Source organism: Tachysurus vachellii, chromosome 26 (assembly GCF_030014155.1).
Source record: "Tachysurus vachellii isolate PV-2020 chromosome 26, HZAU_Pvac_v1, whole genome shotgun sequence".
Classification (NCBI taxonomy): Eukaryota; Metazoa; Chordata; class Actinopteri; order Siluriformes; family Bagridae; genus Tachysurus; species Tachysurus vachellii.
Window position 1 is genome coordinate 4,037,807 of NC_083485.1, and position 21,520 is coordinate 4,059,326.

The 21,520-nt window shown below is 36.0% G+C and overlaps 3 protein-coding genes across 4 annotated transcripts; all 3 read left to right on the plus strand.

Moving 5' to 3' along the window:
* The first annotated feature begins 2,532 nt into the window (after positions 1 to 2,532).
* Positions 2,533 to 11,886, plus strand: pou2f3 (POU class 2 homeobox 3). Of its 2 annotated transcripts, none has more exons than XM_060863220.1 (13): positions 2,533 to 2,660; positions 3,028 to 3,084; positions 6,666 to 6,700; positions 7,293 to 7,394; positions 7,512 to 7,617; positions 8,115 to 8,203; positions 8,460 to 8,636; positions 8,831 to 8,972; positions 9,065 to 9,198; positions 9,320 to 9,484; positions 9,701 to 9,743; positions 9,839 to 9,953; positions 10,946 to 11,886. In XM_060863220.1, exons 2-13 carry the CDS (start codon positions 3,036 to 3,038, stop codon positions 10,983 to 10,985), a joined length of 1,197 nt encoding a protein of 398 aa, XP_060719203.1. In that variant the 5' UTR covers positions 2,533 to 2,660; positions 3,028 to 3,035; the 3' UTR covers positions 10,986 to 11,886. The 2 variants fall into 2 exon arrangements, with proteins under 2 accessions (XP_060719203.1, XP_060719204.1); XM_060863221.1 differs by having other exon boundaries at positions 9,701 to 9,740.
* Positions 11,887 to 13,987: 2,101 nt separating this feature from the next.
* upk2 (uroplakin 2) lies at positions 13,988 to 16,657 on the plus strand. The gene is made up of 6 exons (XM_060863647.1): positions 13,988 to 14,076; positions 14,456 to 14,542; positions 14,707 to 14,850; positions 15,988 to 16,111; positions 16,202 to 16,260; positions 16,381 to 16,657. The coding sequence occupies exons 2-6, from the start codon at positions 14,488 to 14,490 to the stop codon at positions 16,521 to 16,523; spliced, it is 525 nt and encodes a 174-aa protein (XP_060719630.1). The 5' UTR covers positions 13,988 to 14,076; positions 14,456 to 14,487; the 3' UTR covers positions 16,524 to 16,657.
* A 1,113-nt stretch (positions 16,658 to 17,770) lies between these two features.
* On the plus strand, positions 17,771 to 20,724 carry foxr1 (forkhead box R1). The gene is made up of 6 exons (XM_060863145.1): positions 17,771 to 18,020; positions 18,106 to 18,207; positions 18,948 to 19,177; positions 19,584 to 19,855; positions 20,278 to 20,510; positions 20,588 to 20,724. Exons 1-6 carry the CDS (start codon positions 17,813 to 17,815, stop codon positions 20,614 to 20,616), a joined length of 1,074 nt encoding a protein of 357 aa, XP_060719128.1. The 5' UTR covers positions 17,771 to 17,812; the 3' UTR covers positions 20,617 to 20,724.
* The last annotated feature ends 796 nt before the right edge of the window (positions 20,725 to 21,520 follow it).

A 21,520-nucleotide genomic window follows, 5' to 3' on the forward strand; every position in this document is an offset into this window, starting at 1 on the left:
TACCGCTAGCTATTAACATGCATCAACATTAGCAGAAATAAAGCTGTTGATGCAAATGACTAGCTGTTACTAGCAAATCAGAAGACAACCTGCTAATACAAGCAACTGTTTTATTCAGTTTCACCTTCTCAGTATTTGCTAGATGTTAGCCTTGAGCTTGTTTGTGTCTTTAGAGTTGATATTATTAATTATTAAAATAGAAAAATTTCAAAATATTGGTCAGTTAGCTAGTGTTATTTCATTAGCATATGGTTTCCCAAGGGGTTTCACCAAGGGGTGCTATTTAACCGTAAGTAAAAAGTCTTTTTTGTGATAATTTTCCTTTCATTCATTCATTCATCTTCTACCGCTTATCCGAACTACCTCGGGTCACGGGGAGCCTGTGCCTATCTCAGGCGTCATCGGGCATCAAGGCAGGATACACCCTGGACGGTGTGCCAATCCATCACAGGGCACACACACACACACACACTCTCATTCACTCACACAATCACACACTACGGACAATTTTCCAGAGATGCCAATCAACCTACCACGCATGTCTTTGGACCGGGGGAGGAAACCGGAGTACCCGGAGGAAACCCCCGAGGCACGGGGAGAACATGCAAACTCCACACACACAAGGTGGAGGCGGGAATTGAACCCCAACCCTGGAGGTGTGAGGCGAACGTGCTAACCACTAAGCCACCGTGCCCCCTCTAATTTTCCTTTCAAACATTAAAATCTAAAAATTTATAGACTACGTTAATATGTCTAAAGAATTTGAAGCTTCACTTCAAATTTTATGAGAGGATTTATTTAGACTAATGGTGTAATTCCACCTTGAGTTCAGTAAAACATTCGAACGTACACCAGGAATCCTGTTTTGTTCAAAAATCTACCTTAAAAATAAGAAAATGAGTGTATGTGCATGTTAAACTCCACATATTACAGTCTGACAGGATGTTTAAATACTTGCCTACATACATGTGCTTTCATAGGAGGTTTGTTTTCTTCTGTTATGTGTTCATTTTGAACTCTGCCCTCTAGTGTTAGTTGTGTAACACAGAGCACACAGACATCGTGGGAGAAGGCCTCAGGCGTGAGCTCCCTTATCAGGATGTCCTGTTCAAACAAACTATCATAACCAGGACAAAAGTCACAAAGAAGATACAATCGAAGCTGATGTTCACTGCTGTGAGTCAATGGAGCTTTGCAACTGCTCTTTACGTCTATTCGATGATATATAAACACCGGAGTCTGAGCTCTTTAAATTTCCCCAAATCACTTTTTCTTCTGTGTATGGATCCACATTTTTGATTGAACACAAAAAAAAACACAACAAATACATAATAAATACACAAATAAATTTGGATCCAGATTTACATTTAGATCTCAAAAGATTAAAGACAATCTTCCTGAAAAAGACATGAGGAAGAAACCTGTCTTTGAGACTTAAAAACTTAATAACTTTCTTATTTTCTTAGAACGGATAGAACAAACATAACCGTTTACAGAATTAAGGTGTAGAAGAGTAAAGACGATCAGTATTAAGAGTGGATGTAATGAAGAAGAATCCTGCCAGTACATTACAATAGCAGGCTTGACTTAAAATCTAGGCAAGTTTAGAAAGTTGATATGTTTATGGAAATACTGATGTGGTTTTTTTTTTTTTTTTTGAAGTAGTGGTGTCAAATTGTGTCATAAAAAAAAAAAAAAAATTTATCGGCTGGTTTCATAACTCACCACACAAGTCAGCGGTGACTCCTGATGTGACAGAAGTGACAGAGTTGGCCGAACTAATTGCCGTATGTCATGTCACATTGTTTACACACCACAGATTAGTGTAAGATAATCTTATGTAAATTCAAACTAGCTAATTGTTAGCTGGCTAACTTTTAATAGATTACAAATAAAGCTGTTTCTCAAGGTGATGTGAATCGTGACAGCTAGCAGTTATGATTCAATTAATGCTAGCTAGCAACAGCGATGGGTATAGGGGTATAGTTTGTATTAATTAATGTTGGGTTATTATTCATTTTAAAAAAGTTAAAAAGTCGCATTATAACCTTGTAAATATAGGATTATGGAGAAATGTAAAAAGAAGTAGTTGGAAGGAAAGAATGTAAAGCATGATTTAGCAATGCATTTGTTTTTTTTTTTATTAGAGATATATAAAAACCCACCAACATGATCAAATAATTAAATAATGCCAGGACTAATTTATAGTGAATGTCATAGTGGACTGCAGTCACTTGCAAGCTGCCTCCTTTATCGCCCCTTTAAACCTTTACAAGCGTGCTTTTGTGTCAACATAAACACTGCAGGCAAGAAACAGACACATTTCAGGTTTGAGAAGTCACACACACATACATGCACACACACATACACTCTTGTACACACACGCACACACACTCACCTGAGTTTCTGCAGTTTGTCGTCTCCCCCTGTTGTTTTATGCAAAAAGAGTGCGTCTGGATAGGACGTACTGTGGGCCTTATGCAAATCCCCTGTCTATCAGCTTGTGTGGGATTGTGAAAAAGGTGAATACTTCTCCCCGAACCCACTTGTGCCAAATGTTGAAGTTTCCTCTGCATGCATCCTGCTTTTTCTTTCATTCATGACCGACTCAGGATTGTAGAAGGAATAAACCGAAACACATCCAGAATCTCCTTGTTAAGGTGAGTCAATTGAAATTACTTACTCTCTCTCTCTCTTTCTCTCTCTATCCTTCTGTAGCCGTTTTGTAGAATCATATCTCTTTCTGTGGTCTCTTGCTCGCACAGCATATTGACCCATTTAAATGGTTTTGACTAGAAGAGATTAGGGAGGAGGGCCCGAGCGACTGGCGGCTGGAGGCTGGAGGCTGGAGGCTGAGCGGGGATCCCCTCAGCCCTTATGAATATTACAACAAGCCCTTTACATAAAGGAGACCTTTTCAAAGTCGGACCCATTAGAATAAAACCTCAAGTTCATTTTCCTGACCGGGCCATGAATTGGCCCAGTGTGCGCATAAAGTAGGAAAATCAGCTATATTTATCATTACAGATATTAAGATGAGCACAGAAGCTGTCGAGCAGAGGGATCCTCAGCATGAACACGCAGGTAAGAAAGCTATTCATCCTATTAGGGCTGAGTTTTACTTGTGCTTTGATGGATTTTTACAGAGAATTCCACAGCTAATATTTGTGGTATCCTGGTTACATAAGATGAGACAAAAGTCAAGACAATTATTCAGGACACCTTTACAACCAGGTCTACTCTTGACAACGGGAAACCGTTCAATAGAACAAATAAAAAAAAAACAGTTATTAGTTAATAGTTATTATGCTGTTATAACAGAAGCTAGAGGTTAAAGTAGGAATAAAAAGAGCCGCAAGTTTGTTGTCAGTATATAAAAGCATAACATTTCTATACAGCCAATGAATTTTTGAATTTAATAGCTTAAGAAGCAAAATTACAACTTAAATAAATTGTTTCGTTATTTGGTGTCAAAGCATTCATTGTGTTAATTTTTTTTCTCATTTTGGGATGAAGAATCTCTAAAGTTATTAAATGTTTATTTTCATTATCTTTAAATGAACTGAAGCCCTAAAGAGAATATATCTAAATGCTATATATAATATAAATAGTCTTGTAAAAGTATGTTTTTTTTTTCATTAAACATAGAAATCTACCTACAGGAAAACCTATCGTGATTGTTTTCTTATCTGTGATTATTTAGTGCTTGATGAGATCTTAGTGCATTATTCGTAATTTCAACCTTGTTGAAGAACCTCTGCCATTGGTCGAGGTGTTTTCACAAGAAAGACACAGGCTTCCGTGTGTCTCTTGTCAAAGCCGTTTGTGGTTTTGACCAGTGAGTTCTGCTCTTTGTCTTGCCTGTTATGGTCTTTCTGCTAGGCAGGTCTCGACTCATTCTCGACTGTCATCACTGTCAACTACCGTACATCACTCCGCCACCGTCTTGCTTTAAACCTAAACATATGTTTGTTCGTTTTTTCTTCCCTGCCTCTTTCTTTAATGATACAGTGATCAATAGCACACTATGTGTCGGTATTTTATGTTATATATATATCTCATTCATTGCACAGACTTATTTGAAGTTTGTCCATTGTTTTCCACTATGGAGTAACAACCATCAATTTTACCACCAATACATCAACAGTAATTGTGTAGAGGGACTACAACATCAGATGTGTCCTACTACCTCTATAATAAAACTGCTGAGTCGTTCATTTGTGCAGATGCGTTAAGACAACCTGAACCTGTTTATGGTGCGTGGAGTAAGGGTTGTAGTGCCTTAACCGTGAAGAGACAAAAAGAGATGCGTAGAGCTCTAGGGCGTGATGTTCATCAAGGGCATAACAGTGTACCAGGATGTGTGTGTGTGTGCATGTGCATGGGGGGTGGTGGACTGATTGCATTGAAGCGTTCATACCCCCAGGCCATACCGACACATAGTTAGTTGCCTCCGTACGGAACACAAGGGTCTAAAATGAGGAACTTGGATTCAGAGACAGCACAATATAGTAAATGACTGTTTTGTGTAGCATCGTTTCCTGTAATCTGAAATATTTCAGGCTTCAGTCTTTTACAGTATACCGGAGCAAACATATTCATGTTATCAGCAACAGGATCGTAATGTTTTGTAGGGTAATAAAGATTCATGACGATATTTTATATACTGCATCCTACACAACGTCGTTTGTAGTGGAATGTTAGTAGTAAAACGTTAACTAGGTCATAAGTGATAATAAGGAAATAGAAATTATAACTATAACTAGGAGAATATCTTTAATGAAAACCGTGCTTATTACTAAATAATATCTATAAATAAAACTGGGACAATTGCTAAAATTATAAATAACTACAAAGTTATGTAAAGTGTATATAACCACATCAAAATTATAACTATAATTATAATTATCTTGGTAACTACTAGTTTATAATATATTAGAAATAAAATAGACCTATAATTATATCTATAACTCGAATTCTTACTATGGTCATAACTACAAAATTATTAATTTAACTTTGACTATAAGCATGGCTTTGACTATGACAAAGGATTAATCAATATTTGTCAGTTTATATCATTAAAATAAGCAATTTACAGTCATAATGATCAAACTATAATGGTAGGTATTATAAGAATTAGTATTTGTAAGAGTGATGATAACTTTGTCTCCACTCTAAGATATTTTAAACTTTACTGCTTTAAAACCGTAAGTAAACTCAACTTTAAGATAATCTTTATTTCAACTAAAGAAATAGTTTTATTTTCATCAAAACAACTTTTAAAACTTGAGTTAAATATCAAAAACAATTACAGTTATAGAAAAGAAATCTGTTTATGTAATATTTAACTTTTATAAAGGAAATATAACTAACTATAACTATGAGGATAATATTAATACTATGGTTATAAACGTAGACAGTTTTAGTGCGTTTTGTTTCTCACATAAGTAGACTTTTTATAATCCTTCTAAAGTGAATTAAATTAAATTGCATCATATTTGTTTCAAATTTTATACCAAACAAGGACAAGGGCATGTTCAGCGAAAACTAAACCCAATGTGTTTTCTCATATAATTAGCAAAAGCAGAGAACAGACCTTATTTGTGCTTACGTCTTTGTTGTCCATTGAAGGAGACTTAACCTGTTGGAATAGTGCAACTTTTTTTTCGTGAGCTAACTATACTCAAAAGAAAAGTCCGTAAGGCGAAGAGTTGTTTTATGTTGAAAACATTAAGAAGTGCAATGAGTCTGAATGGTGAAGTATTTTATTAATGTTACCTACAAATGTAGGACAGTTATGTACTTAAAGTACATAAAATATATGGTATCAAATATACAATATAACTACTTAATAAAAACTAATTATGTATAAACAGAATAATCAATCTTAGGATATTTATATTCATTCATATTCAAAATTTTCCCAACAGGCTTAAAAGTTTTGTCTAAAATAATTTTGAATAATAAGCATGGACTAATCCCTTTTAATGAACTTAATTGGAGTTAAGTGCTATTGTTATGAAAATAAGAACTTTCCTGAGAACAATCTTGAAAAGTCTAATTAATATAAAGTGTGGTAAAAGAAGCAACCCCAACTTGAACACTATTGTATCTGTGTTGTTTATGTGCAAGAAAGAGAGAAAGACTTTAACAGAGAAAGAATGAGCCAGCGATGCACCTGGGGGTTTGTAAACATTCAAATATGAGGGCTTGCGAAAGGTTGCCATGGATACGTTCCTATTTGCATGGGTGCTTCATTTCCATACTGGAAGTTTGGCTCGGGGAGGAGCGCCAATTTCCATAGCGCGGGACGAGCGAGCACTGATGCACTAACCACAGCCTCACATGGCCCTATTTGAATTTCAAATCAGGACAGATTACCTGGACCAAACAACCTTTGAACTTGGCAGAGGCCTTGAAAAAACCCTACCTCCATAATGGTTAGCGTAGCACAAAAGGCACCAAAAGACCCACTGAGAGTAATAATTGAGAAGTTAGCTACTTACTAAATATATATGAAACTAGTAAGTAGCTAACTTCTCAATTATTACTCTCAGTGTATATATATATATATATATATATAAAATAACTGAATGACCTTAAAAGAGGCTTTAGTGAAAAGCATGAATTGTGTATACTTTAACTATATTCTATTCTTTCTGCAGAAATCGAACAAAATGGAATTGACTTCACAAGACAGGTAAACACACGTTAATAATTTATTAAAGATCATCAGTAAATTTGCATGACAGAGAAACTACCTTACATTATCTTCAGGTCTATAAAGGTTTCAATTACCTATTGTACTGCAATGTAATGCATGTCAGTGCTAATTAACCTTGATTTATTAGAAGCTACGTTGGCGTTTTTTTTCTCATGTAATGCTATGCAGAGGACTGTGTCCCATGTACAGGAACTAGCCTCAGGTTCCCATTTGCATAGGCTCTAGCCTGAGGGCAGGGAAGGAATGTTTTTCAAAAGCTCCCTCCTGTAGAACAAGTCAGACAGCCTTGGTGTGAATACACGCACACACACACGTGCGCATACACACACGCGCACACAACGGACACCAGCATACATGTGACTCTATTCTAAGCTACTACACAGAAAAGTAATATAAAGTAGTAGTTTTTCAGGCACTTAATAATTTTTTCCCTTTCATGACTAAATGGTATTTGACCATCAAAGCCAAAGTTAATTGTTGTTCAGAACTGCAGAACGATTGCTTGGCTTCTTGTGTAGGAATCTCTGGGACGCAGTTTCACACACATCACAATGTAACTGCTTTCTAGATAAAAACCGAGGACCTGAACGATTCTCCTCACTCTGCCTCATCACATAAGACATGTCACCTCACGCAGGGATCACCAGTTCCCACTGGACAGCTGCCTGGGGTATGCCGTAAAACATTCCTCCCACAGATCACACATGAAATCACATGTTATTATTATGAAAGGCTTATACATGATGGAGAGGAGCATCATGAACGCTTTTGTGTTATGTGCTTTCAGGATTTGCCATCACTTCACTCACTTCCCCAGCTGGTCCTCATGTCTGGATCACACCTTTCCTCGTCTTCACCTTTCCTCCTCTCCCAGGCTCAGACCGGACATCAGGGTCAGTTCTTAGATATTTACAGAATTCTACTTCACGGAACAATATGCATTATAGAAATTTGAATGAGTAACTTCTTAACGCAACGTTCTGATGTAAAAAACAAAACAATAAAAAAAAAAAAAACAAGTTATCAGTATCAGTACAAGTTAGTTCCTATTGTCACTTATAGTACAGCATCTATAAACATTCATTTCCTCATGATCAACTTCTCTTTTTTCCATATTGTCTAAATAAATAACTCTAGAGAAAACATGCCGTTTATGTGGATTGTCTGTCATAGACTTGTTCCAGCATAAATCGTTATTATAGAAATGCATAAAATGTCTATATTAAAGACTACACTTGAGCTGGACCTAATTTTGTTATAGAATATGAAATGACATTTTCTGACCAGTCACGTTTAGGGTTAGTCGAGCGCCTAAAATCGAGCATCGTGGTGTAATGTTTGGCAAAGCAGTTTGCGTGTTATATTTATTGCGCCTTATATTGTCTTGTAGCTCTACTGCAGCCGAATCTCCTGTCCTTGCCCTCTCAGTCTCAGCCTAGTCTCCTGCAGCACCAGCCTGGACTGGCCCTTACACCTCAGGTAAACAAAAGTCATTTTTATCACATCACTTATAATTATTGTAGTTTTTTAATCCAGTCTTCAGAAAACGCATCCGTAGTCTGTTAGGTTACGACTGTAAAATCACAAGAGTCTTGCTTGCTGGATTTCTAATCACATGGCTTAGTTGTGTCAGAAACAAGAACACAAAAACAATGCTGCCTGGCCGGGAATCCCCACGGACTAAATTGAGAACTTAAAATCTATTATATCTGATCTATAGTTTATATCTGCACAGGGAATGGGTCGAACAGGCTTGGCTGGGTCCTCCATGGATGCACACTTGGACATGCCTCACTTACAGGTGCCTAAGCACATTGGCGCTTCTCAGCAGGACGAGCCAAGTGACCTGGAGGAGCTGGAGCAGTTTGCCAAGTCTTTCAAACAAAGACGCATCAAGCTGGGCTTCACACAGGCAATGACCTACATATTCAAATTTTTCAAACAGATGTAAATAAATACACTAAAGAGTGCAATAATATTTAAAGTGCAAACTGGCTTTAGAGTGCATTCCCAAGAGATCTCAATTATTTTTAAGCAATATTTTTTTTTCACGGGAAAGTTTTAAAGACATCAAATGAGATGTTAATATTATGATTCTACTTTTAGGGAGATGTGGGTTTGGCTATGGGGAAGCTCTATGGAAATGATTTCAGTCAAACTACAATTTCCCGCTTTGAGGCTCTAAATCTCAGCTTTAAGAACATGTGCAAGCTCAAACCATTGCTGGAGAAGTGGCTCAGTGATGCAGGTATATTTGATTGACCCAATATAATGTCAAAATGTAAAATGATGTATGTTTGGTACCGTTGATTTAACCTTTTCTACTTTGACCTTTTTTAGAAAACTCACCCTCAGACTCAATGGCTAATCCTGCCACGCTACCACCTCTTATGGAAGGATATGGGAGGAAGAGAAAAAAGAGAACGAGCATCGAGACCAACATCAAGCTCACACTGGAGAAACGCTTCCTAGATGTGAGGAATTTGATTGACCCAACCCAAAGTGTTTAGATGCCAACCTGTAGTTAAGTGGTGTTGTCGGCAAGTCGTGACTGATTTAAGTTGGCATATAATTTAATGCACTTTTATTTTTTAGAATCCCAAACCGAACTCAGAGGAGATCACTCTGATCTCGGAGCAGCTGTCCATGGAAAAGGAAGTGGTGCGGGTGTGGTTCTGCAACCGACGGCAGAAGGAAAAGAGGATCTATTGCCCAGTCGCCACCTCACCTATAAAATCGCACAACTACAATGCCAGACTGGTGAGAGGTTGTTGTTGTTGTTTTTACGAGACATGATGTTGTTCTTTCCATCAACTTTCATCAGTACCCTCCTCCTAAAAATTTAGTATCTGGATAAACAAAAGAAAACACAGTCAATCAAAATAAGGAATGTAATTGAACTTTAAATATTTACTTTTAAAAAAACATTGTTGTTCACCCTATACGCATTCTAACTTAGACTGCTTTTTATTTCAGCCTGCATCTAGCAGACCATTCAGTCCTCTTGCTTCAGGAGGTGGTAAGACATTTCTTATTACAACAACTAAGTTGTTGTAGTTGTTGTAAAGTTTAAGTTTGTTAACCAGTGAGATAAGTGGTGTTTTGTTCCTGCAGTGTCAAGCAGCTCATCTCCTAACAGTCCGAGTCGTGGCTCTTCTCCCAACACTCTGTCTTCAGCCTCCAGTCCTCTGACATCACAGGGGGTCAATCAATCCTTCAATCCCACAGGGTAAACCTATTCAATATGATAGTACAATATGCCACCAGATATATTAATGCAGCATTTATCTGTACCTCGGTTTCCCGCTTATTCATGCATATCCAACCAGCCAGCCAGTCACAGGTGCACAATTATTAAAATCATGCGGATACTGATTAAGAGATTCAATTAATGTTCACATCAAACATGAGATCACATTGACATCGACTGTGGCAGATCTCCTAGGACTTTCACATATAACAGTCTCAAGAGTTTACACAGAATCGTGCGGAAAAAAAAAACATCCAAGGTTGTGCAGGTAGAAATGCGAAGCTTGAGAAAAATGAATGACTCAAGGTGACAGGAAGGTTAAAGCTGATAGGAACTCAAATAACCACTCACCAGTAGTGAGCATAAAAACACCTCACTATCATCAGCTGTAGCTCCTGGTCTGTTTCTGATTGAATAATTGCATGAATGAGAAGCTGCACAGTGAATGGACATGAGCATGATTGTATATGAACTGCTATAAAGTTCCCCATCCACTAGATGGCAATCACAGTGAATGTGATTTAACAGTTTCTGTCCCCAGGCCCCTTATCACCCTGATTAACAACTCACCATAATTCTATTCCCTGCTTCATATCTACAAGTACTGCATTGTCAGAACTGTCAGTCATCACATCATTCGTATATGTTACACACACACTACTGCTGCTGCATATTGTACAAAAGCATAATATTGCACAACACTGTTATTTGCACTACCATGCACTCTCACACTTTATGTACATAACTGATTAGTCATAAATTCTGTATTCACATTTAATACTCGTACCGTCTTGTATAGTCTATTTTGTCTTGTCTTTTATAGTCCAAGTTAAATGTACAGTACAGTGTTATTTATATCTGTACCTTTGAAATTCACAAACAGCTGGAACCAAATTCCTTGTGTGTGTAAACAGACTCGGTAAATAAACCTGATCCTGATTCTGATTAAACGACGCTCTCTTTTCTTCTAGATCTTGGTATCGTTGGAACACTACTGCATATCACCACTGAGAATCATCTAGAATCCCCATTCCACATAAAGTGAAAATAAAAATGTTTACAGTTTGTTTAAACAGGAAAGGAAACAATGCTCTGATTTATACATTTACATACTGCTGGATTACTTTTTTCACATTTACATGCTAAAAAATTTTTTTTTAAAAAGTCCCTGTCTTGTTGGTTCGTTTCAGCAATAAGGATACATTTCAGCCGTCTGTTTATGTCAAGATCAACAGCAGGTCTATGAAACATTTCAAGTTTATATATCGTTGTGTTAAAGCCACAGTTCTGAAAGTCTTAGATATTACTTTTCAACAACAAGGTTTACATATCTATTATCATCTTCAGACCATATTTTAGTATAATATATTTTAAATCACGCTAGATGACTTGAGTATGTTAGCAAAAATATCAATTGAAAACTATGCAAATATTTCAAGCATCAGATTTCTTTCAGTTATAAGTGTGTGGTTATCACAGACGTCGTTATGTAGCATTTAATATCGCAGTCATTTTCAGTCTGGCCTTGAAGTTATTCATTATGTCTTACTCAGTTTCCTATTTTATAAATGTCTTCTTTTCTAAGTTAAACTTTTATGAACATACTTTTGGAAATGGAAGTAACATGTAGTGGAAAAGGGTGTTTGATTTTTTTTCTACCTTTTCCTTATGAAGTGGTCCGAACATTTGAAGTGCTGTATTTTCACACTTTGTCTTTAATGTTATTACGTATCACTGTTGTTTATTTTGCTTGTAGTTTTTTTTTTGTTTGTTTGTTTGTTTGTTGTTGTTGTTTTTTTGTGATGCGTAATATTTTTCTTTTTGTAATGGAATTGATGTGTTGTACATTTGAATGCTGGACATGACTCTATGTGTAACTGTTTAACACTTATTAAACAGATTAATCACTTTACGCCGGTTCTTGCTTTACATTGCTCAGTTAAGACTGATTATTTAAAAGTTTATTATCTACAACTGTAGCAGCTAAATGTTTAATAATCAAACTTAAAAACTTTATGGAGAAAAAGAAAAGTATTCATTCTATGTTGATTGTTTATTATAGTGTGACTGATGACAAACATATGGTATTTACACGAAATGTTTTGAGTAAAAAAGATTGCAAACATAAGTTTTAATGTTAAATTGATTAAGTTTTAATGTCCCGTTAGCTAGCTAGCCAGTTAGTACCTAGGCAGTTGACGTTCCATGAAGATCCCTCGACTGAACTAATGTTAGTATCTAACGTAGCTCAAACAGAGTTATGCTGTGTTCATTAAAAAAACACTTCCAAAATGGTTAGTGAGGTTTTTTATATGCAAAACAGGTATAGATCGTTTAAAAAAAAAAAAAAAAAACGTTATGTGTGAACACAGCCTTAGGCAGCTTCTTCTCCAAACACTGGAAGATTGTGGTCTGATTTCCCACGGCTGTGCTCCTGACAGAAATAGGTTTCTTTCCTTTTCCTTCAGCGTGGTGGGAGAACAAATCACAGACAATGATGCAAAACTCACCTAGACAGTCATATAATGCTAGATATGAGTCAAATGATATGGTCAAACCGTCAACAGCAATATTTGATATTTTTTAATAATTTTAAAACATTTATGTGAATCATGTAATGTAATGCGTAAGACAAAAATAAATCATTAATGGAGCTGTTTTAAGCAGATTGGACAAAAGATTCAGGACGAATACGTGCGTCTTGAGAATGAGTTTCATGATCTTTCCTTGTAAACTTATTTTGCAAGAAAATTATACATAAAACTCAAAGTGGGAGAGGTGTCATCATCCTCAGACATTGTAAAACGTGGATTTGACTCAGATGTGTTTCTAGGTTGTGTTTTGGATAAAGTCATTGATTCAATTAAAAAAAAATACGGTTAGGGTTTGTTCCTTTAACTAAAACAAACCTCCAAGTGTCTGCAAGCATTGTTTTTTATATGTTCTTGTCAGGCTTAAAACTGTTCTCCACATAGCCATACAAGAGCTTTGTGTCATATGGCCTGGTATTTTATTCTGAAACAATATGAAATTCTGAAATCAATCATGTCTAGTTTTATATATATACATACATACAGCAAATATGTACAGAAGCAGACAGGTTTGAAATTTATTATTCATTATATCTATGCACAATATGACAGTGAGTAAATCTGAAATGTAACAAACCATCTAATTAAACTTGTTTTTCTCTGGTAGAGTTAACAGCTGATGGAATGAAATCAAACAGACTCCTAGAGTTGGATAATATCACACAGCAGACTGACTGGCTTTTTCCTCTGGATTCTAGTGTATTAATAACCCCATCCACTAGAGAGCACTCAGCGATAATGCAAAGCAACACTAAGTCTCAGCCTGATTGATGGCTGTCAAATACATTTAAAAATCACATCTGACTATCAGGTGCTTACACATTTACTAAGGACTAAAAACATGATGTTATTGGAAAATAATCAGTGTGCTGAAAATGACCTGAAATGTTTTATTTATCTTATACTACAGTATACTACAGTACAATTATTGAATATATATATATATATATATATATATATATATATATATATATATATATATATATATATATATATATAAACAGTTTATGTAAGTTAGTTCTTGTTACAGTATCACTTATATTGTACCAGCAATAAAGCAATAAACAATTGTTCCTGTACTAGTCTCTCTCTCTCTCTCTCTCTCTCTCTCTCTCTCTCTCTCTCTCTCTCTCTCTCTCTCTCTCTCTCTCTTTCTCTCTCTCTATGATATCATCTGAATCCTTTTTTTTTTTAAACTGTAAACCAACTATAAATTCATCAGCATGGGGTATAATAAATTTATACTATCATTTGATATGCAAACACGTTTCCTGTTAAACAGTCGGTTCATTGTGATGACTCTTGATAAATGTTAACATAAAAGAAGATAAAGGTTGCAAGCTTTCTCAATATGTTTTCATGTTTTCATTCTTTTTATAGCACCATTCAGCCATTCCTTCATTTTCACTAACCACTTGAATGCTTTCATGGAAACCTCATTTCAACATCTGAGCTGTTCGGTTGCATGAACAGTGAGGCCTGTGCTTGATTCTCAGCTTAAAATAAATAAGGTTAAAAGTAAATAAATCTTTTTTGACAAAGTAGTGCCCAATAACATTAATGCAGGGATGCATCCTTATAAATTAATTGTATTAAAAATGTATATATTTTAACATTTTATAAAATGCAATATAAAGCTTTTTTTTGTTTATTAAATATTAGTTTAAGATTTCATTAAACAATTTCAGATATAGACTAAGACTCAAGTGTAAACAGTACCACCATGTCAGTTAAGACTGATTTTGTCATGCGTTGTCCATCGTCAGGGTGTGTATGCTGGAAGAAGAGTTTTAGCTTCAAAAGTACCTGGTGAAACCTGTTTTCCTCTTTATTACGTATGACCCTTCCACACCGGCTTATGTGTTGTCATTCCTCATTATCCCATTTTAGCAAAGACTCTCAAAGATACACCAAGTGCAGAGATGCTGGCTGTACTCCTCATCATTGGGGGATTAATTCCTCTAATCCATGCAGAAGGTAAGACATGACAAGCTGCTGTTATTGAATGAGGAGAGATAGACATCCTGTGGATGTGGATTAACAGTACTATGTATTTTCAAATATATATTCGGTACCCTTGTGTTACACCTTATAACTGAACAAAAATGTGGCTTTTTGTTTGTTTAATCTGTATGGTGCAGATTTTCCACCTAGCTTGCTATCAGTCGAAGACAAAGTTATCACAGGCCAATTCTTCGACTCGCTGATGCTAAGATTGCCTTCGTGTTTCTACGCTGGCCAGAGCGTGGACCTGGAGTACCTGAATTGCGACACCAATCAAAGCTGTACGTAATACTTATGTAACTCTGTTGAATTATTGATTTTGATCAGTTAGCGTAATATTTAATGTAATAAGAATTTCTAATAAACTATTTCTATAGTAATTAGTAGAGAAGTCACTGGGACTTGTTTGGCATAATGTAAGGCCAAAATGTTTTCAGTTAGCAAACATTAAATGAGTCTCAAGCATCTAAGCAAATCAAATTGCATTTAATATTTACTATATGATGATAATAATGATTCTTACACAAAGCTATCCAACTATTTGTTCACAGTGTGTGGGAGGGAAAAAATCACACTTAACTACCAAAGTTTTCGACATCTTTAAGCAAAATGACTGTTTGGTAAACTGGATATTTAGACAACATGAGCGTTAATGGAAGCGTAATATTAAATGTATTAAATGTAAATTACATATTTCCATGTAATTTTGTTGAAATATATTAAGAGTGATTTAAAGTATGTTATTTGGACACACTTTTGGTGTTTCGCAGATTTCATCCACAGCAACCATCATGTCATCAATACGACATGTTTTCTCAGAAAAACACACATTAAAATTATTACATTTATTCAAATGATTTAGTGCCAATTAGTATAAATTTAAACATTTTCACCCCTGGATATAACAGTATGTTTACAATTTTTCATATATTCTTCCGTCACAGTTTTGCCAGAACATGATCACAACCTTAATATTTAGTTTAATAAAATTATTTAAGGCATTTTGGCAGATACCATCATCTATTATAAAACGATCAGAAGTGCTTTTGAAGACTCTATCATCAATACTGGTTCACTATGACTTGGATTAAGAATACAATCAGTCTAAAACTCTGCTGGGAAGGAATACAGCAAGAAGAGCACATGTACAATTTTAAATATAAGTGTTAGTTTAAGTATTTTAGTTAAGGCAAAAGTCTTTAGATGTTGTTTGAAGAATGTCAGAGACGCAGATGTTTGGACATCTAAAGGAAAATCATTCTACCACAGGATTGCCAGAACATAGAAAGTCTTGATGCTTGCCTTCCTTGCACCCTGACAAAAGAGTGTTAATACTAACATTACTTGCTAACTATAATTAATCAAGATTTGATCAAGTTGTAATTGTGAGTTTTACTAGAGTCCTTTGGTCTTAACAGACATCCAGTCCAACGTTTTCACGGTTCCAAGCTGTGGCAGCAGGAGTGACCCAAAAGGATCGACTGTATTAAGCCGAAACATGGGATACCAGCTGATGAACCTCAAAAATGGCACGCAGTACAAGTGAGTTCGAAATCTGTCTGCAAACCTTTAATATTAATTGAGGAACCTCACAAAAAAAGTGATTTTATATTACATTATGTGTATATGTAGGATTACCTATAAGATTGGAAACCTCAGTAGCAGCTCTGTGATTGCAACTACAAGAACAGGTAACACAGCATCGGTTTGCAGACCTTTAATATGAAATAATTATTAATTATTCAGTGAGCTGAAATTTGGACAACATAAAGAGACTCTCAGCTTACATCTGTACATGTCCTGTTTTACAGCTGCTAACTACAACGATATCAATCTAAGCTTCCCAGGACGCAGTGCAGCGATGTTGGTGATCACAGTCCTTCTGTCCGTGGCTATGTTTATCCTGCTAATCAGTATCATCACCAGTGTGTTCGTGTCCCCTACTGAACAGTAAAAACTCACTTCACTTTCAGAAATCAAGTCTTAATTGTGTTTGAGCACTGCAATATGTGGTGTTCAAAAGCTTCTGACTGGCAGTGTACGGGGTCATTCTATATCATTTCTTTCTTAACACAAAATCAACAATTAATCTAAGAATGAATCTAAGAATAAATCTTTTCATAAAGTCTATGCACTTCAAAGTCATTTTGATGTAGAAGGGTGATTTGAATCTTTTTTTTCTTTATCTTTTTAAATAAGAAATATTACAATTTCGCCTTATTTAATCACAGCAGGACAAAAGCAATGACAACTGTTTCCTTGATTATTTCACTACAAACAATTATTTGTTGTGAATGTCTTGTTTTTTTTTTTTTTTGTGAGTGCTGATATCATTTTATTTGATTATCTTATCTAACTGCATTCAGATGTAATAAATAAATATGCTAAAATATTGAGGTGTGTTTATATCTTATTTAAAGCCAGCTGCGATTCATACATTCATTCGTTGATTCATTAATTCATTCATTCAACCATATTTAGTCAGTGTTTTATCCTGTTCAGGGTGAAGGTAGATCTGGGACATTGGGTGTATCTCGACCCCAGTTCATATCAGGGCACCATCTACACACACACACACACACACACACACAAAAGTCACAACCAGGATGAATTTTAAAAATGTAATATTTATTAGGTTCACACTTTAGGTTATCAAGTGTATTCAGCTTGATTATCTACAAATCATTGTCTATGATCAAAAATCAGTGTTTTCGGAGCCGCATAGCTCCAGGGTCCTCGGTTTGATCCTGTGCTTGTGTTACTGACTGTATGTATCAAATGTGTCCAAAAAAGCATGTCAGTAGGTCTAAATTACACCTTGTTGGACTTGGGGCACAAGGTGTGGGGCGGCTTGGAAAGCGTGCCATCCTATAACAGGGCACAATCACACTTACACTCCAGACAATTTTGAGATGCCAATCAGTTTACAATGAATGTCTTTGGGCTGCTGGAGGAAACTTGGAGTCCCCAGAAAAATGTTTTAAAGGAATTAATACACCCAGAACTTGGATGGATTAATAAAGCTTGAGTGCTTTAAAACGTGCAAGCAGGTTTTAAAACGTGAAGTTTGTAAACTAATGTCAAAAAAATAGTCTAGCTATGATTGGATATTTTATTTCTGACATTATTTCAGCGCCAGAACTAGAAAACGACTTCTTTGCGTTTTCTCCTCAACCCCATTAGCACGTTAGCAACGCCATCTTTCTCGTTAAATGGCTGTAATTGCAGACACCTGGTGTGAACATGTACACGTTCTGGCTTCATCTACGACTGAGGATGTTTCTTAAAGTCGACCAAATCAACCGAATGAAGAGAAAGAAAGGAAGAAAGATGTTTCTCAGGCTGCGAGCTAGCGAGAAATTTCTCGACCTTCATTTGACGACTGGGCTTCACGACTGGGACATGAACGAGGAGATCAACCTGAGCACGACGACAGACCAGTTTTATCAGGGTATTAAACACCATATTTAACGTCAAAGTGAAAATAATTCAGGTGTTTGTTTTTGTTTTTTTTTAATGATGAACATCTTCCACAGATGAAAAGAGAAATGAACAATATTTGGCACAGTGGCATTATGCCAGAATCTCCAGAAGAACTTTACCTGAAGAGCTTCACCAGAACCCTGCTGACTGTAAAGGTGGTGCTAAATGAGCACAACACTCCTGATACATGAGGCTTACCTGCTCCAAAAAAACATGTCTTGGAAACCATAAGGAGTTTCTTTTACTGATTTAATAGTATTTTGGTATGTTTTTTGCAAATAGGTTTGGGGTGTGGTGTTATAGGAATATAATATAATATTGTTAATCCTGTTAGCACTGAAATGCTAAACAGGGTTCCTTTTTGTTGAAGTTTATTAGAGAAAACAAAATCAGCTTGCATGTTAATTGCATGATTTGACCCGAAGACTTTCCCAATCCTGAAGACGTAATGTTACAAAGTACACTGGAGACTCCTTCCATAAACGTTAATTAAACGTTTCCTCATTCCTCATATGACCGAAACAGTAACCTGAGTGATCGGGGACTCAAGCAGAATTTAAGGAGATATATATATATATATATATAATGTATATGTATATATATGTATATATGTGTGTGTGTGTGTGTGTGTATATATATATATATATATATATATATATATATATATATATATATATATATATATATATATATATATATATATATAATGGTGGCAATAATTCCTGTCACTCAGGATTGCAGAAATATCCTCAGCATAATGATGTCTTTTCAATCAACATGGAGAGCATTATAAACATGAAACTTCATAACTCAATAATACTATTGTGCCCTGTAGACACACCCACTCTTGTCTTTTGAAATCCTTTTCTGTTACACCTATTTATTTATCTTCCAGAATCTGTAATCCAGCCAAATCTGTGGTTAATGGTAAACCCGTGTCTGGCCTGTCCCATCAAATACCCTGTTCAAGACAAAAAGCCATCGCTTCCAAAACTAACAATAGACAGATCTGCGTCAGGTCCTGCCCTAGGCTTGCCTGGACAAAACCTGCACCTGCTGCCGTTGTCTGATGAAACCTGTCTGGATGAATCGCTGCATGACGCGTCTCTCTCGAGTGAATATCAGGTGAGACCTTAAAAAGCATCAAAGCATATACTATACTTTTTTTTTTGTGCTGGGATGTAGACAGTTTCCTTACACCAGTGGTTCTTAAACATTTTGCACCCAGATTTATTTGCAATTAAATACACTAATATATTGGAGTATTGTGAATATTTATTACAGACATGGAGCTTTTATTCCTGAGCTATGTTTATTATAGTTTTGGATTTGACTATTTTATGTGACCAGTAAAAGGCTAACAACTATATAAAAACATCCCGGACCACTTGCTTAGCCCAGTTTCTCAGAAGTAATCTTGTTAATCACAGATTCTAACCCGACTCTGCGTCCTTATAAGCCATAGTGTATGCTTTGCTACAAGAATTCTGCATCCTTGACACTTCTCCTCATTTCTGCTATGTCATTCCAGCTCACGGATGACGACGACGCGTCCTCAGATGACGTGGCAATCTGCCGTAAGTTGAAAGGTACCCGGAGGGGTCGAGCCCCCAAGGAGGTATCGTCACGCAGGCTGGGTCTGGCTCAGAACAGGAGGCTGCAGAGGGTCTTGCAGGACAGCCACAACCTAAAGAGCGGCGCTTGGCCTCGGCCTCCTGTTAACTACTGCATCCTCATCGCCATGGCACTGAGCAGCAGTCGTTCTGGCAGTCTGAACGTCCAGCAGATCTACAACTTTACCAGGTGAACAAAGGCGTATTGAGAAATAGCTTTAGATCTTAAGCTCTGTTTTTGTTCTACCTTAATTGACCCCTTCATGCAGCTGAGTCATGGAATATTTATAAGCTTGTAAGAAAATAATCGAAAATGTAGGATTATTAATATTTTTTTAAATAAATCCAATCACAACCACTAACTTCTCAATAAAATAATCAATCAAATGGACCAGAATCACCAAATACTTCATAGTATATATTTTATTTTAATATTTAGTTTTTCTTGAAGGTCAGAGTTTGCCCTGATTCTAAGATTTGTGCTTGTACATTTTTGTACAGAATAATTAAATTTTTTTTTTTTTTAACTGAACCTCTCAAAGCTTCCTAATTATTATTTAAAGCTCCAGTTAACCCTGAAACCTTTGGACATCCTGTTCCTCATCTCTCCAGGGAACACTTTCCTTTCTTCCTAACGGCGCCTGATGGCTGGAAAAACACCATCCGCCACAACCTGTGTTTCAGCAACAGCTTCAGAAAGACGCCGCAGCAGGTGAGCGGTGATGGGAAGAGGAAGTCCTGCCTGTGGCACCTGACGCTGGACGGTCGGAGAAGACTGAGGAACGAAATCCACGCGCTCACGGCAGACTCGTTCAGAATGCTGAAGAGGAGCATGAACTACCCAGGTCAGAGTCCGGTGCCATGAGCTTTGAATATCATTTTCATTCCAGTCTCTTTTTTTGATTTCTGCTCCTTTACACAGATATGATTCAAGCACTGTTTGAGTTGTAATCTGGTGCAGGAGCCTGGAGGATTTAAAAGAAGATAGAATTTGTCCATGTTTTCACCTGCTGCTTGTGATCACTGTTTGCACTAGAGATGTTCTTGTTTATCTTGAATAATATTTTTCTTTGTGTTTAATTTCTCGTAATTTCAAAATAAAATATACTGTTATTTGCACTTACTAGTGTGGATGGTTTTGTTTATTTGAAATAATTCAATGAGATTATATAATAAATTATAACCTCATGAAGTTTTAATTATGGAGGAGTCCTTCACACTCTGATAAGAAGTATAGTAGATGTTCCACTTAAAAAATAACAATTTCACTTTATTATTATGGTTGCTGTTTTCTGTGCTGAGAATTATAAACCATTAACGTAAGGAGTCTACAGTGTTAGTGCTTTTGTAAAAGTCGTAGGAAAAAAGAGCCTGTTGAAAGAGCGGTTGTTAATAGAGTTAGAACAATGTTGCTGACATTCCCATGTTAAAAGTAACACTAATCAGAGAAGTATGATGTGATCTTTTAATAATAAAAATGAATAAAAAAAGTTTTGGCAATGCTGTTGTATTAGAGGAATAAAATTATTTAAATGAGTCTTTATTGGGAAATATTACATGAGGACATAAAAGGCAATTTTGTTTAAAAATCATAATAATAATTTATTAAATTTATTAAATTTATTTTTTATTAAATTAATAATAAAAGTATAGTTTATTAATTATTTATTAATAATTATTTATTATTTATCCATAATTTATTATTATTAAAAAAAAATCATTTCAGCATGGGTTCAGTGCAATATCCGAAGTTTTGCGAGGGTCCAGCAGATGGCAGTAATGAGTCATAGACTGTGATAGCGCTCATCCGGGCCAATAGAGGGCGCTAATGGTAACGTTTACGCAACTTCCGTCA

Bases quoted from the DNA above. Each gene is read 5' to 3' on its own strand.
- foxr1 (XM_060863145.1), top strand. From the start codon at position 17,813: ATGTACACGTTCTGGCTTCATCTACGACTGAGGATGTTTCTTAAAGTC. The intron at 19,856-20,277 runs GTGAACAAAGGC...TCATCTCTCCAG, and splicing joins CAGATCTACAACTTTACCAG to GGAACACTTTCCTTTCTTCC. The intron at 20,511-20,587 runs GTCAGAGTCCGG...TCCTTTACACAG, and splicing joins GAGGAGCATGAACTACCCAG to ATATGATTCAAGCACTGTTT.
- upk2 (XM_060863647.1), top strand. From the start codon at position 14,488: ATGCTGGCTGTACTCCTCATCATTGGGGGATTAATTCCTCTAATCCAT. The intron at 16,112-16,201 runs GTGAGTTCGAAA...GTGTATATGTAG, and splicing joins AAAAATGGCACGCAGTACAA to GATTACCTATAAGATTGGAA. The intron at 16,261-16,380 runs GTAACACAGCAT...CCTGTTTTACAG, and splicing joins GATTGCAACTACAAGAACAG to CTGCTAACTACAACGATATC.
- pou2f3 (XM_060863220.1), top strand. From the start codon at position 3,036: ATGAGCACAGAAGCTGTCGAGCAGAGGGATCCTCAGCATGAACACGCA. The intron at 7,618-8,114 runs GTCAGTTCTTAG...ATTGTCTTGTAG, and splicing joins GGCTCAGACCGGACATCAGG to CTCTACTGCAGCCGAATCTC. The intron at 8,204-8,459 runs GTAAACAAAAGT...ATATCTGCACAG, and splicing joins GACTGGCCCTTACACCTCAG to GGAATGGGTCGAACAGGCTT.